A 16,195-nucleotide genomic window follows, 5' to 3' on the forward strand; every position below is an offset into this window, starting at 1 on the left:
AAACACATGGAGGCTAAACAACACACTACCTAATAACCAAGAGATCACTGAAGAAATCAAAGAGGAAATCAAAAAATACCTAGAAACAAGTGACAATGAAAACACAATGACACAAAACCTATGGGATGCTGCAAAAGCAGTTCTTAGAGGGAAGTTTATAGCTATACAAGCCTATCTTAAGAAACAAGAAACATCTCAAATAAACAAACTAATCTTACACCTAAAGGAATTTGAGAGAGAAGAACAAAAAAAACCCAAAGTTAGCAGAAGGAAGAAATCATCAAGATCAGATCAGAAATAAATGAAAAAGAAATGAAGGAAACGATAGCAATGATTAATAAAACTAAAAGCTGGTTCTTTGAGAAGATACACAAAATTGATAAACCATTAGCCAGGCTTATCAAGAAAAAAGGGAGAAGACTCAAATCAATAGAATTAGAAATGAAAAAGGAGAAGTAACAATTGACACTGCAGAAATACAAAGGATCATGAGAGATTAATACAAGCAACTCTATGCCAATAAAATGGACAACCTGGAAGAAATGGACAAATTCTTAGAAATGCACAACCTTCTGAGACTGAACCAGGAAGAAATAGAAAATATGAAAAGACCAATCACAAGCACTGAAATTGAAACTGTGATGAAAAATCTTCCAACAAACAAAAGCCCAGGACCAGATGGCTTCATAGGCGAATTCTATCAAACATTGAGAAGAGCTAACACCTATCCTTCTCAAACTCTTCCAACATATGGCAGAGGGAGCAACACTCCCAAATTCATTCTGCAAGGCCACCATCACCCTGATACCAAAACCAGGCAGAGATGTCACAAAGAAAGAAAACTACAGGCCACTGTCACTGATGAACATAGATGCAAAAATCCTCAGCAAAATACTAGCAAACAGAATCCAAAGGCACAGTAAAAGGATCATACACCATGAGCAAGATGGGTTTACACCAGGAATGCAAGAATTCTTCAATATATGCAAATCAATCAACGTGATACACCATATTAACAAATTGAAGGAGAAAAACCATATGATCATCTCAATAGATGCAGAGAAAGCTTTCGACAAAATTCAACACCCATTTATGTTAAAAACCCTCCAGAAAGTAGGCATAGAGGAAACTTTCCTCAACATCATAAAGGCCATATATGGCCTTTATATGGCCATAAAACCCACAGCCAACATCGTCCTCAATGGTGGAAAACTGAAAACATTTCCACTAAGATCAGGAACAAGACCAGGTTGCCCATTCTCAGCACTATTATTCAACATAGTTTTGGAAGTTTTAGCCACAGCAATCAGAGAAGAAAAAGAAATAAAAGGAATCCAAATAGGAAAAGAAGAAATAAAGCTGTCACTCTTTGCAGATGACATGATACTGTACGTAGAGAATCCTAAAGATGCTACCAGAAAAGTACTAGAGCTAATCAATGAATTTGGTAAAGTAGCAGGATACAAAATTAATGCACAGAAATCTCTTGCATTCCTATACGCTAATGATGAAAAATCTGAAAGTGAAATTAAGAAAACACTGCCATTTACCATTGCAACAAAAAGAATAAAATACCTAGGAATAAACCTACCTAAGGAGACAAAAGACCTGTATGCAGAAAATTATAAGACACTGATGAAAGAAATTAAAGATGATACAAATAGATGAAGAGATATACCATGTTCTTGGATTGGAAGAATCAACATTGTGAAAGTGACTCTACTACCCAAAGCAATCTACAGATTCAATGCAATCCCTATCAAACTACCACTGGCATTTTTCACAGAACTAGAACAAAAAAATTCACAATTTGTATGGAAACACAAAAGACCCCGAATAGCCAAAGCAATCTTGGGAAAGAAAAACGGAGCTGAAGGAACCTGGCTCCGTGACTTCACACTATACTACAAAGGTACAGTAAGCAAGACAGTATGGCATCTGCAGAGAAACAGAAATATAGATCAATGGAACAGGATGGAAAACCCAGAGATAAAGCCACACACATAGGGTCACCTTATCTTTGATAAAGGAGGCAAGAATATACAGTGGATTAAAGACAGCCTTTTCAATAAGTGGTGCTGGGAATACTGGACAGCTACATGTAAAAGAATGAAATTAGAACAGTCCCTAACACCATATACAGAAATAAACTCAAAATGGATTAACGACCTAAATGTAAGGCCAGACACCATCACATCTTAGAGGAAAACATAGGCAGAACACTCTATGACATAAATCACAGCAAGATCCTTTTTGACCCACCTCCTAGAGAAATGGAAAGAAAAACAAAAATAAACAAATGGGACCTAATGAAACTTAAAAGCTTTTGCACAGTAAAGGAAACCATAAGACGAAAAGACAACCCTCAGAATGGGAGAAAATATTTGCAAATGAAGCAACTGACAAAGGATTAATCTCCAAAACATACAAGCAACTCATGCAGCTCAATATCAAAATAACAAACAACCCAATACACAAATGGGCAGAAGACCTAAATAGACATTTCTCCAGAGAAGGTATACAGATGGGCAGCAAACACATGAAAGAATGGTCAACATCATTAATCATTAGAGAAATGCATATCAAAACTACAATGAGATATCATCTCACACCGGTCAGAATGGCCATCATTAAAAAATCTACAAACAATAAATGCTGGAGAGGGTGTGGAGAAAAGGAGACCCTCTTTCACTGTTGGTGGAAATGTAAATTGATATAGCCCCTATGGAGAACAGTATGGAGGTTCCTTAAAAAGCTAAAAATAGAATTACCATATGACCCAGCAATCCCACTACTGGGCATGCACACTGAGAAAACCATAATTCAAAAAGAGTCATGTAGCACAATGTTCATTGCAGCTCTATTTACAATAACCAGGACATGGAAGCAACCTAAGTGTCCATCAACAGATGAATGGTAAAGAAGATATGGCACATATATACAATGGAATATTACTTAGCCATAAAAAGGAATGAAACCTAATTATTCGTAGTGGGCTGGATGGACCTAGATACTATCAAACAGAGTGAAGTAAGCCACAGAGAAAGAAACAAATACTGTATGCTAACACATATATATGGAATCTAAAAAAAAAATGATAATGGTCAGAAGAACCTAGAGGCAAGACAGGAACACAGATGCGGACATACTAGAGAATGGACTTGAGGATACGGGGAGGGGGAAGGGTAAGCTGGGACAAAGTGAGAGAGTTGCATGGACATATATACACTACCAAATGTAAAATACATAGCTAGTGGGAAGCAGCCGCATAGCACAGGGAGATCAGCTCGGTGCTTTGTGACCACCTAGAGGGCTGGGATAGGGAGGGTTGGAGGGAGAGAAATGCAAGAAGGAAGTGATATGGGGACATATGTGTATGTATAACTGATTCACTTTGTTATAAAGCAGAAACTGACAGACCATCTAATAAAGATGTTAAAAAAAAACCCAACAAATAGAAGCTTCATGGGATATGACATTATTTAGCCTCTTAATTGGCTTAAAACCTAGATTCAGAAGTGAAGCATAATTTAAAGACTATTTAGTACAATGTAACACATTTTCCAGTTGGGGAAGTTGAGCCCTAGAGATGATTAAGTGCCTTCTCCAGTATAATAAAGCTAGTAGTCATCTCAAACTCATGTCTTCTAACTTGTAGTATGCTATTTTTTCTCAGTGCCAGAGTACCTCCCCATTGATTGCATTTTAATTCTTAACTAGATTTATTATTTATATATTCATCTCTTCACTTATTCATTCTTCATTTATTTTCTTAGAGAATCTTATCAGTGTGTCTTCAAGTCATTCAAAACCAACAATGGACCAAAGGAGAAAGGCTAGACCTCAAGCAGATTTACAAGCTTTCAAATCTATCTTCCCATGATAACATAGTTCCTCTGAGTAGGACAAATGGAGAAAGTAGATGCAGGAAGATCACATCCCCGCCACCAAGATGCACACAAACTCACAGTATTACAGGCTGTGAGACACTAGGCAGAAGAGTGGTTCAACACTCACTGATACACTGCCTCAAGTGCCATGGAGGTCATGTCCAAAAATGCAATACAAGGAGCTGTTAACATCTTGCGGGAAATGGTGGCCAACAAACAGGGGTGATCAGCTGTCAGAAGTTTCTCCTTTTGAGAAAACTTTTGGGGAATGTAACAGGTGCTCAAGACCAAATTATAAATGCTGCAGGAGCCATGGGTTAAAGCTGTAACTACTTAATCCTATATGAATAAACTTGCAACTTAGTATCAACTTTCATGACTATGAACAAGCAAGGCATGAAAACAAATATGCATCATCAACCTCCCATTCTGGAGAGGTCCTATTAATGATTTGCATAATATCACTACAGATTTGAAAGGAAATATACTCAGTAAAGCCTTTGGAATCTAGCCTGTATGTAGGTAGAGATGCTCAAGCATTTTTTCCCTGCTTTACCTGCACCCATAAAACAAACACTGGTATATTAATTTTCTGTTGCTGTGTAACAAATTACCACAAAGTTAGCAGCTTAAAACAACAGTCACTTCTTCACTCACAGTTCTGTATGTGGCATGGTTGAGTTCTCTGCTCAGGATCTCAGGAGGGTGAAATCAAGGTGTTGGTTGAGGCTGCAATCTCACCTGACGTATGTGACCCTCTTCCAGGCTCACTTAGGTTTGAGGCAGAGCTCAGTTCCTTGAAGCTGAATTGGGGTTCCTGTTCCCTTGCTGGCTGTCAGTCAGAGGGCTCTCAGCTGCTAAATGTCACCCACATTCTTTGCCATGTAGCCCACTCCATCTTCAAAACCAGCAATGGGGAATCTCCTCCCATCAAATTTCTTTCACATTCTGAATCTCTTTCTCCATGTAGAGCCTTGTTCTATTTTAAGGTGTCACCTGATTAGGTTAGGCCTACAAATTAGAATCTCTTCATTTAAAAGTCAACTGACTTGAGACCTTCATTATATCTGCAAAATCCCCTCACAGCAGCACCTAGGTTAGTGTTTGAATAATTGGGTGAAGGAGTGTATACCCCAAGGGTTGGGAATCTTGGAGGATCTTAGTTTTTCACAACTGAAAATATTATGACTTTCATAAAAAGGGACAGAAATCTACAGCTTTCAAAGAAAAGCATGTGAGATTTAAAATCTTCTCTAATTTTTGTGGAGCTGGGGCAGAACTATTTCATTAAAAGGGAATTCTATTTTAAGCATAAAATTAGAAGATGACTGTTTTATTCAAGTAACAACTTGGGGGGAATACAAAGTGAACTCTTCTAAATTAAAGTAGGAAAAAAGCTAAAAGTAATCCCTGATCATGACCTAATTAGCACTTTGCATTCCTTTAAGGAGAGGGCAAGTACAGCAGATATTTATTCAGAGTAGTAACCTATAATCTGCGTGAAATCCAATTTATCATATCTATTACACCTTCATTAACTTTGATTATTCAGTGTTTAGAAGGGTGTATTTATGGCATGATTTTTCCAAAGATGTTATCAATAAAAACATAGTGATAATATGAATAAATTTGTGACTTTGTCTTCTGCAATCTTGAAGACCGAAAGATATACACCTTGAAGAATATATAGAGCAGTATGAATTGTTAATGATCAGAGTTGGGATATTCATTTCCTTAGTAACAAAACTCTAAGCTGGGGACTTCCCTGGTGGTCCAGTGATTAAGACTCTGCGCTCCCAATGCAATGGGACTGGGTTTGATCCCTGGTCAGGGAACTAGATCCCGCATGCCACAACTAAAGATCCCACACGTGGCAACGAAGATTCCATGTGCCGCAACTAAGACCTGGCACAGCCTAATGAATAAATAAATATTTAAAAAAAAAAACAAAAAAAAAACAAAAAAAAACCCTCTAAGCTGATGACTTCTATATATGTGAGTTCAAAGATGACTTGAGTTAGCAGAAGACATCATGGACCCCCTATTCCACATGGATCTTCCTTTTCCTATAAAGACCTCCCTTGAAGGCAGTAACTTTGGCTCACTCAACAGTCAACTACATGCCCTTTATCATTTTTGCTATAAGCTGCAATTCTTCCCTTTTCAGGATTATTTTTCTGCTTTCTTGTAGTTACATTTTACCATTATACAAATGTAGATACATGTGATTATTATAAAAATGCCAATTTACAGACAGGCTATGTTCCCATAAATCTTCACAGAGAGAGTTTTCTGGTGTTTAAGATATACTATCTGATTTAAAAAAAAATTATTGGTTAGTTTCCCAGGCCAACCTACAAGTCTACTGAACTCCTAATATAAACTGTCAAAGATGCTAAATGCACTGAATTCCTGGGAGATGGTGCAGAAAATTTGCTTCTCTTTTCCTAGCCTGGCTCCCACCCCTGGAGGAAAGTTCTTATAGAACTAAAGTGCCAAACTCTCCTTCCACCAGTGAAAATTGTCATTCCCTTTGAGTGGCTGAACTCAGTCATTTGTTACAGAAAAGCAACCTTTTGTGGTGACCTAATATGCTTTGATATTCCTGTGACTATTTTAGAATGACCATTTAGTACTAAAAGTGATAAGAACAAGAGCTACTATTTAGTAAGTGCTGACTTCGTAGGATGTGTTGATTTTATCCTTTAAATGCTCTTGTCAGTAGAATGATTTATCTTCATTTTACAGGTGAACAACTTGCTCAATTCATGCAGCCAGAAGCAGAGGCAGAACCTAGCTCTGGCCACTGTGACTCAGAAGCCCTTTTTTTCTGTAGTATGATATTTTCTTTTGAGAGTGATTTTTTTCCCTTTTACAGAACAGACTTCCTATTAATCCAAATGAATAATGTGTGGAACATCAAGAAGCATAAAAGACAGGTGAAGAGTTTTATGAAGTGAAAGCAAGGGTTGGTTTACTGACCAGAGGGACCACCCACGTCCATTGTGGTCAAGTCTTGAATTTGTTTTTGCTTTCACTTCTTCTTCCTTTCTACTGGCTTTAAATTCTTGTGAACTCTCAAGAAGTAAGTATTCCCTTATCCCTCTCCAGACAGTAGCAGAGGTCATCTAGAAGGGAGGAGGAAGGAAAGAGGGCTGTGAAAGCAGGCATGTATGAGGAGAATTAATTACCATATTTGGGCTTGTCTGTAAACTTTGGAGGCTTTTATTTAATTTGACACTTTTTCCATGCTGCCATATGTTCCCTATAAGTTTTATTTCTTGAGATATTATGTGTACACCTATCTTCTTGCCCCAAAGTGCAGAAGATCTTGAAGACAGTGAGTAAGTCATATACAGCATTGAGGCATTTCTCAAGAAGTGTTCCCAGGTAGTGGGGTAAAGGGAGGTTTCCCATATTTAAATAGGTTTGGAAAAAAATGGGTTAAAGAAAGTTAAATAGGATTCTCACTTCTAGAAGCCTTAGAGCCTTTAATGGTTTTAAAAGGGAGTAAAGGGGCTTCCCTGGTGGCGCAGTGGTTGAGAGTCCACCTGCCAATGCAGGGGACACGGGTTCGTGCCCCGGTCCGCGAAGATCCCATATGCCACGGAGCGGCTGGGCCCGTGAGCCATGGCCGCTGAGCCTGCGCGTCCGGAGCCTGTGCTCCGTAACGGGAGAGGCCACAGCAGTGAGAGGCCCGCGTACCGCAAAAAAAAAAAAAAAAAAAAAAAAAAGGGAGTAAAGGTGAGGCAGCATTTCTGCTTTGGCTTTGCATATATCCTGTTAACTGATACAACCCCAGTACCAAATACATTATCTGACTCTTGGTAAATACTTGAATACTATTTAATGAATTGGACTGAAATAAAAGTTTTCCAAATGTGCTCATTAAAAATCACCCTATCTAGTGGTATCTCATGGGAGTCTGATGTTCCACAGAACACAGTTTTGAAAACATGGCTCTAGATGTATTTACACCAGTGTGCTGCTCCATGGAATGCTTTATTGTCAGGAGGTTAAAAAAAAAAAAAAGAAGAAACAAAGAAAACTTCTGATTTTCCTTCTATATTTAACTTCCAGATATGAATGGAGTGAGGGTTGGGACAAAGAGAGAAGGGCAAAATTGAATAAAATACCACTGTGAGTCTAGACCAAAGAACATCTTCTGTAGAAAATAATGAAGAGTTTCAGGCTGAGCTGAATTCAGGGGACTCAGAAAAAGAAAATGAGAATGCCAGAAAAGACAAGACTCAACTTCTTCACATATCTAGGGAAATGCCTTCATCCTGGTCCCAGGGGTGGAAATTAGGCACACTGGCAAAAAGGGAGCATAACTGAGAATTTTGAGCTGGAAGAAGAAAACGTGACCTAAAGGGGATTGAGAATACCTCTCCTGGATTCCGCATGGATGTACTTCTTCCTCTTGGAGGGATATTCCCACCCCTGACAATTCCTGACGGGAACACAATTACTCATTCTTTATCACATCTGACCTGCTGGGCTGGATTTACTCCAAATCCTGGCAGCTCTGTCTTTCCTCTAGCATCTACCCAGCCCTAGTGAGTTAAATTAATTTCAGATTCTTATCCCTTCTAGGTTTCCCTGTCCTGGTTCAGTAAGGAGGCATTCTCTAGCTTTATTCTAAGAAATGACTGGCATTTAATTCTCTCACCTTCATATATAAGCAAAATAGGGAGTTTTATTGTGCTAGTTTAGCACAAAGTCTTTCATTTTATTTTATTTTATATTTTATTTTTTTTTGGCTGTGTTGAGTCTTAATTGCAGCATGTGGGCTCCTTTTTGCAGCATGTGGGATCTTTTCGTTGCGGCACAGGCTCTTTGTTGTGGCACACGGGCTTCTCTCTAGTTGTAGCATGTGGGTTTTCTTTCTTTAGTTGTGGCGTATGGGCTCCAGAGTGCATGGGCTCTGTAGTTTGCGGCACGTGGGCTCTCTCGTTAAGGCGCACGAGTTCAGTAGTTGTGGCACGCGGGCTTATTTGCCCCCGCGGTATGTGGGATCTTAGTTCCCTGACCAAGGATGGAACCCACGTCCCCTGCATTGGAAGGCGGATTCTTTACCACTGGAACACCAGGGAGGTCCCACATAGTCTTTCTTAAATGGTGTTGAACTTAGATTTTGCGTTAGAGGTAGAGCATAGTCACATGTTAGTTTAAATTAATGCAACATGATTGAACTCACTTCTACAGGGGGTGGTATAGTATTAAGGATAAGAGCCCAATCTCTTGAGCTGAACTACCAGAGTTCAAATCCTAGCCCTGCCACTTGCTAGCTCTGTAATAGGTGGCAACGTATTTGTCCCTTTTTTGTTTTAGTTCCCCCATTTGTAAAATGGAGATGAAATTAATACCTACTTCACAGGATTTCCATGAAAATTAAGTGCATTAACTCATGTGAAATGACCAGCACATTGTAAATGCTATATAAATAGGAGCTATTATCAGTATTTTTGTTCTTCTTAATATTACACACTTGTTAGAAATTTGCCATGCTGAGAAAGTTGGCATTTCACCCTGAGAATATTCATGGTAGGTAATTTTTATACCAGTAGCATTTTGGAATTTAGGATCATCTTGGAGTGGCCCTGCAAGAGAAAGCTTAGATAGGTAGTATATTAGGAAATCCCCCAAATATTTTAAATGCAATGTTAATCAACAAAAATGTGTCCTTGGGTGGCCCTGAGTGACACAATGAAATAGAAATCCTGTTTTACAAGTACACTATTAGTAAGGGAAAAAGAGATTCAGTAACAAAACAGAAATTTATTACAGATGTTCTAGTTTACTAGAAAAGGTAGACAGCACCAGATGTTATGGAGTTGTGTGATGTGTGTGTTTGGTTTAGTCTAGCATGTTTTTGACGCAAAGTGCAGTCCCACCTATTAAGGTTTGTAAAATATGTCTCAGGTTAGAGGTTAAGGTCTAGGCTAGGAGTCTATGCATGTGTGCAAAATGAGTTGTTTGTATACAAATGCCTGGATCAGAGCCTTATATACCATAAATATGTCCTAGCAAACTACTGAGAATTACTCATATATTGCAATATTTCTTATTCCTCCTTTGTCCTTTAATTTGTCCTTTTATGTATCCATTCAACTATTCATCCATCTGTCCATTTACTCAACTATTTTTCTTTTCCACAACGTTTCATTGAGTCTGTATTATGTTTTAAGGAATCATGCAGGGCTTAGGGAGGCAAGGATGAATAAAATATGGTTTCTACCCTCATGTAACTCATGATACAACATATAATGCTTTTGTCTCAATCTGTGCCATATGGATGATAATAATTAAGTATTGTAAACTTCTTTTCTATAAATATTTAAAATATCACAAATAATGAATTTCCATTAAGGTAACAAAAATGAGAGTTAAAGATTATGAAATAATAGAAAATATATATATTGGTCTCTGCCCCCAGTTCCTTCTAAAACCTTTGTAATTTCCCAAGTGATGAAGAGCACTTGGAACATCTTTTGTTCTAATATTTGGTCTTTGGCCCCAGTTCCTGAGATAGAGGTCTTAAAGCCCTTGGAGTTTCCTGGGTGATAGCAGTGTCTTTTATTCCAGTTAGATACTCTTGATGGGCTCCTAGATGGCTTCAAGATGGGGGCTAGTCTTTCTGGGGGCCAGAAAGACGAAGCCATGATTAGAAGTTTGGAACTTTAAGCTCCACCACCTGCTTCTATCCTCTGGGAAGAGAAGGGGGCTGGAGATCGAGTTAATAATCATTCATACCTATGTGATGAAGCCTCCACAAAAATCCCAGTCGTATATGATGAAAGAGCTTCTGGGTTGGTGTACACATCTACGTGCTGGGAGGAGGGAGCATCTCAACTCTTTGAGGACAGAATCTCCTGCATTGGGGACCCTTCTAGACCTCACCATATATATTGTCTCATCTGGCTGTTTATACATATCCTTTAATAACCTTTGTAATAAACTGGTAATCTAGTAGGTAAACTGGTTTCCTGAGTTCTGTGGTCACTCTAGCAAATTACTCAAATCAGACGAGGGGATTGTAGGAAGCTCCATTTTATAGCCCACCAGTCAGGAACACAGGTAACAACTGGGACTTGGGATTGATATCTGAAGTGGCAGCACGGGCAGCCTTATGGGACTGAGCCCTTAACCTGTGGGGCCTGCACTAACTCTGGTTAGTGTCATAATTGAATTGAATTGTAAGATTCCCAGCTGGTGTTGGAGAATTGCTTGGGGGAAAACCCTACCCAGCTGATGTCAGAAGTATTGTGTGTGGTAATAGTGTGATAGTAAAGAAAAACACAGTTTTTCCAATACAAAGATTTTTTTTTAATTCCTTTAAGTTTTTACCTGCCTGGACAAACCTTCTCTAGGCCTATTTGTATTGCAGATCTGCCCTACCTTTTAGAGTCAAAGGACTTTGGCTTCAGTCCATGCTTATAACTCTTTAACATGTATCTTGAGAAGTTAATGAAACCTCTCTGAATTTCAGTTTTCTCACCTGTAAGATGGTGATAATAAATACTACCCAAGGATGTGAGGTAGTGAAATGAGTATATGAAAGACTCTAGCACATATCAAATTCCTACTCTGGGTCAGGAGTTTTCATAGGAGCTATCTGATGTATTTGTTGCCACAGCTTGGTGAGGTGTGTCTTATCACCATTCACTAATAAGGAACTGAGGATCAGAGAGGAAAATCAACACAGGTTCCAAAGCTAAGGGGAGGCCTTATCTTTCTGACTTCGAATCTATCAGTACCATTCGTAACCAGGCCACTCTGATCATGAATGTGAAAGCCTTTAGTAGTACGCTGTTCAGTTGTTGCTTATATTATTTCTGTATCCGTAGTGGATCAATTTCCTGTCGTTGCCCAGATGTTTCAGAGGCACAGTTATGAATGTATTGGGGGTAAGATGGTGTGTATAGCTTGGGTTTAAAGCTCAATAACTCTATAATCTAGGGCTGCTTTCTTTTTTTGTAAAATGGAATAATAATAGCTAACTTATATGAGGATTGTAAATAAATGAGATAATATATGGAAAATGATGAATATTTTGTAAATAGGTAATAAATGGTAGATGCTATTACAGTAATTACAAATAAACTACCACCTACTATAGATTCATATATGCTTACCTGAACATAAATTTCTATTATCTTGGTTTCCAAGTATTTTGTATACATATTTGCCAGCCTCCCTATTTTATCTACAAATACATTATTCTTTGTATGACAGACAATTGGAAAGAAGAAAAGCAAAAGAAAGAAGAGGATGCTATAAACTAGCCTTTAAATTTCAATGATTTTAATACATATATAGATAAAGCTTTACTGCATAACTAACATTATGAATCTCTTACTCAAATTTTAAATTAAAATGGAAAAATTGATTTTTTTCTCTTGAAAAAAACAGGATATCCTAATAGTTAAGCTTAGGCTTGAGTTCTAGACTGCCTCAAATCCCAGCTTCCACTCATTAGCCTGTGATGTAGGGCTAGTTACTTTTTCATCTATAAAATGGAGATAATAATAGTACCTAATCATAGAATTGTTGTGAGAATTAAATGAGGTAATATAATATGCATATGTGGCACCCAGCAAGCACTATGAGTTTGCGAAAAACTAACAAAACAGTAACATTTAATTGATAATTTACACAAAGTTTAGTGATCAGTAAGTAACATGGAGGTTTTACCTTGTTATTTTGGCTTTAACTCTGAAGATATAGTTTTTGAGTATATTAGAGAATGACCTTAGCAAATTAACAAGTTGATTTAAATGAGTATTCAAAATGAAATTAAAATGTACAACATGAGTGCTTGAGAAGCATTTTCTCTAAATGAGGATAATGACAAGGAGAAATCTAATTTTTGCATTTATTAAGCAATGCTGAAAATAATGGCAATAGGAAGAGAGAGATGCCCGTCATCTGGGAACAGGACAGCAATCTCAGATGAAGAAGTCATTTGATATTTTATCTTTTATAAGAGAAATAATTGAGATTTTCAGTGAATATATCACCCAACTAATCAATTTATAGGAAAGAGTAGGCGTATGGATATTGCTAAAGGCAAATACAAATGGATATTCACAGCAAAGTTGGAACACTAAATACTATCTCTGAAAGGTAGAGAGAAGGGTCAAAAACCCATAGAAAAGAGATCCAAGTTTCAACAGACCAGAAACAGCAAAGATGAATCAAGTACATTTTGACACAGCTTCCACACTGAGTTTCTTGTTAGTGGAGAGGTAAGGATGGCCAACATGACTATAGAATGTACTGTAAAATTAGTGTAGGTGAGACATAGGGTGTCATAGTAATTATTAAGCATTTGCTTTGCCTCAATCCTTAAGACTGCCTGGCCATCTCCTGCAAATCCTCCAAATCCTGGATTAATGTTCCATTAGTTTATCTTAAAGAAACCATAAACATTCAGTGTTTCTCACTGTCCCCTTTCTTTGTCATGGATGTCCTGAACAATTGCACTGACCCCTAATATTACTCCTATAATTTACTTCCCTTAAGCTGGAAACATTCCTCTAAACACATAAATATGCATTAGAAAAGAAGACTTTTGGTGTCCATAATAATGAGACTTGATTTTTTAAAAGAATAATTTGGGGAATGTGAAATACGAAAGGTTGGAACTACTGCTCTATAATATCATGATTTCCATAGACATGGAATATGCATTTTCAAATTCAATGAATTTTAATAAGCAAAACACTAACTCTAGATATTTACATTTGTTTATTCATTAATTTGTTCAACAAATATGTGGAGTGCCAATTATGTGTGAAGCACTGTAGACCCTGCATAAGGATGTCAGAGACCCTCTGGCAATTACTATTTGCTTACTAAAGGACTGATCCAAATGTGCATTTTATTAGTGGGGAAGGAAGCCCAGTGAAGTTCACTAATTTAGGGGCTGACCTAGTGTCAAGTTCTCATCTCTGAAAGGCCCCAGATGGAATCCTTGCCACCTAGAGAGGCTGCAAGAATCCAGGAAGACTGGATTTAAGGAGTTGTGGGTTGCAGTGCTCTGATCTTGACATCACAGCTCTGTCGATACAGAGAAGCCCCTTAAGATCTGTTTCTCTTAGATTCATCACTTTAAAATGGTAGTTGGTAACTGTTCTGCTGATCTTACAGGGGTGTCCTGACTATTAAATGAAATAAAATGTGTAAAAATGTTTTGAAAATGGCATACATCTAAGCAATCTTGAAATATTATTGTCATTGATGTTTAAAATCACTATTTTAATTGTATCAAAGGTTATACCAAGAAGTCTTATTTTTTTCCTCTCCTTTGCATGTGGCAAACCTTACTTTGAAAAAAAAAACTTGAAATAATTTATAGTTTTCTTTTCTCTTTAATATTTAACATGAAAAATTTTAGAGAGTAAACAGTTTCCCTAATCAGGATCTCGTCTCCTTTCTCCCCCCAAGAAGTCCTGAAATATCTATGAAGGCAGGTGTCTTGGCAGATTTTGACCTCCCAATCTGCATTAGTTCCCATTGACTGACTATAAGGTATGAGGAAAAGGAGCTGAAGGAAAGTATTACAGAAGCTAAGTTTAGTCAGATTACTGAAAGGAGGCTTTTCTTAAAACAAATTAACACCTTTCTTCCCCATCCCCCTCCAAAATCAGAAGCAGTCAAAACAACAATGTAATATAGTTTTTCATTAACTTCCTCTAAAATCCCAACTATTGAACTTGGTAACATGAAATAATGTTAATAATGAATTTTAATACAAAAATATTGATTTTAACTACAGAGATTAATTAATCCAGCTGCTATAATAATTCCACAAACTTCATAACATCCAATGTAGGCAGTCCTCCGACATTCCGGGGAGTTAGCCACTGACAGACTGTAGAACAAACAAGCCATTACTAAACAAAACTGAACTTACCGATTCATCATCTGTGGGAGGAAGAATATGATCTTAGAGGTCTGCGTGCACTCACCTTGACTTTCTAATCAACAATATGATATCTCTAGATATATTAGAGGTCTATGGCTGGAAGACATAAGGAAACAAATTACAAGTACTTGAAATAAAACTAGTTTGACAAGTCTGAACAGAGAAGCCTCAACCCACAGAATAGCTCCAGAGACAGCATAGTCCCAACAAGAAAGCAATATTTCTTTTTTTGGTATTGACTAATTTTGTTAAAGGAGAAGGAACTGGTTTCAGGGATTTGAATGAGAAATACTTTAAGAATGCACTAGGATTAAGAGTTTAAAGAAGATTATTGGCAGGTATACAAATATCTTAAAGAAACCTTCACATAAAAAGCTCTCAATAAAAACAATTAGATATTCTTAAAACCGAGATTCATAATATGACTCGGGAAATACTCCTTAAATTTTTGTTGAACAACAGCTATCTCCATGTATCAGGGGTATAGTGAGTTTATTAATACATAATCATTTTACTTTTTAAAAATACCTATTTCTCAGAGTACATACAAATAAATTCATATCAAACCAGATTTTTCCCCTAAATGTCTTAATGTAATAAGTGTAATTTAATTTATATAATATATATTTATACATATATATATCTATATTTATATACATATATGTGTGTATGTGTGTGTACACACACATACACACACAGAGGGGGAGAGAGGGAGAGAGAGATTTATTATAATGAAGAAAATAAAAAGAGAAGATAAGGGAAACAGATAATATTTTCAATTAGACAACATGAATACCAACTCTTTGTGAATATTAAAACATTAGAAATGAGGCTGAAACTCTGTTTGACCGTGTCCTTATCATGATTTATTTCCTTCTCCTCAGAAGCAACCATTGTTATTAGGGTCCATCTTTTCATGGAACATACTAAGCATTTACGGGCACAGACACATACACACATATATTCGAGAAAAATATATATGAATGTTAATTAAACAATGTCATGATGCAAACACCCTTGGGCAACCCGCTCTTTCTTTACTTAATATTTAGAAGATCTTTCTGTGTTTGGAGACACAGATCTACCTACCTTATTCTTTTTAACAGCTACATGAAATATGAATATACTTAGTGTTTAGCCTTGATTATAATCTTACAACCCAGTGATACCCATTTAAAGGGAAACACTACTTTAAATAAAGGTTTTCAGCAGTCATTGCTTCTAACACTTAAGGAAATTGCTTCTAACACTATTGAAATAATCTTAGTACCACATAGTGCTTTAAGTGCATAGACTCTAGAATCAGAATGCCAGGGTTCAAATCTTAGCAGTTTCCATGTCTGTAAAATAGGAATAATGCTAGTGAGTACCT

At 37.1% G+C, this 16,195-nt stretch overlaps 1 protein-coding gene across 4 annotated transcripts in view; it reads right to left on the bottom strand.

The window, feature by feature from the left end:
* TMPRSS11A (transmembrane serine protease 11A) overlaps nt 1-14,891 on the bottom strand; it is a 51,075-nt gene extending 36,184 nt beyond the window's left edge. For 2 of the 4 annotated variants that reach the window (XM_067736185.1, XM_067736186.1), the window contains exons 1-2: nt 14,812-14,891; nt 6,873-7,018 (exon numbers count right to left, since the gene is read on the bottom strand). Coding sequence is in view for 2 of the 4 variants with exons in the window: in XM_067736184.1 (XP_067592285.1) it covers nt 14,812-14,822 (11 nt within the window). In the remaining 2 variants the exon portion in view is untranslated. The remainder of the gene's footprint in view (nt 1-6,872; nt 7,019-14,811) is intronic. The other 2 variants (XM_067736184.1, XM_067736187.1) reach the window with 1 other exon arrangement.
* Between the last annotated feature and the right edge of the window lie 1,304 nt (nt 14,892-16,195).

The sequence above is a fragment of the Pseudorca crassidens genome, chromosome 4, assembly GCF_039906515.1.
Source record: "Pseudorca crassidens isolate mPseCra1 chromosome 4, mPseCra1.hap1, whole genome shotgun sequence".
NCBI lineage: Eukaryota > Metazoa > Chordata > Mammalia > Artiodactyla > Delphinidae > Pseudorca > Pseudorca crassidens.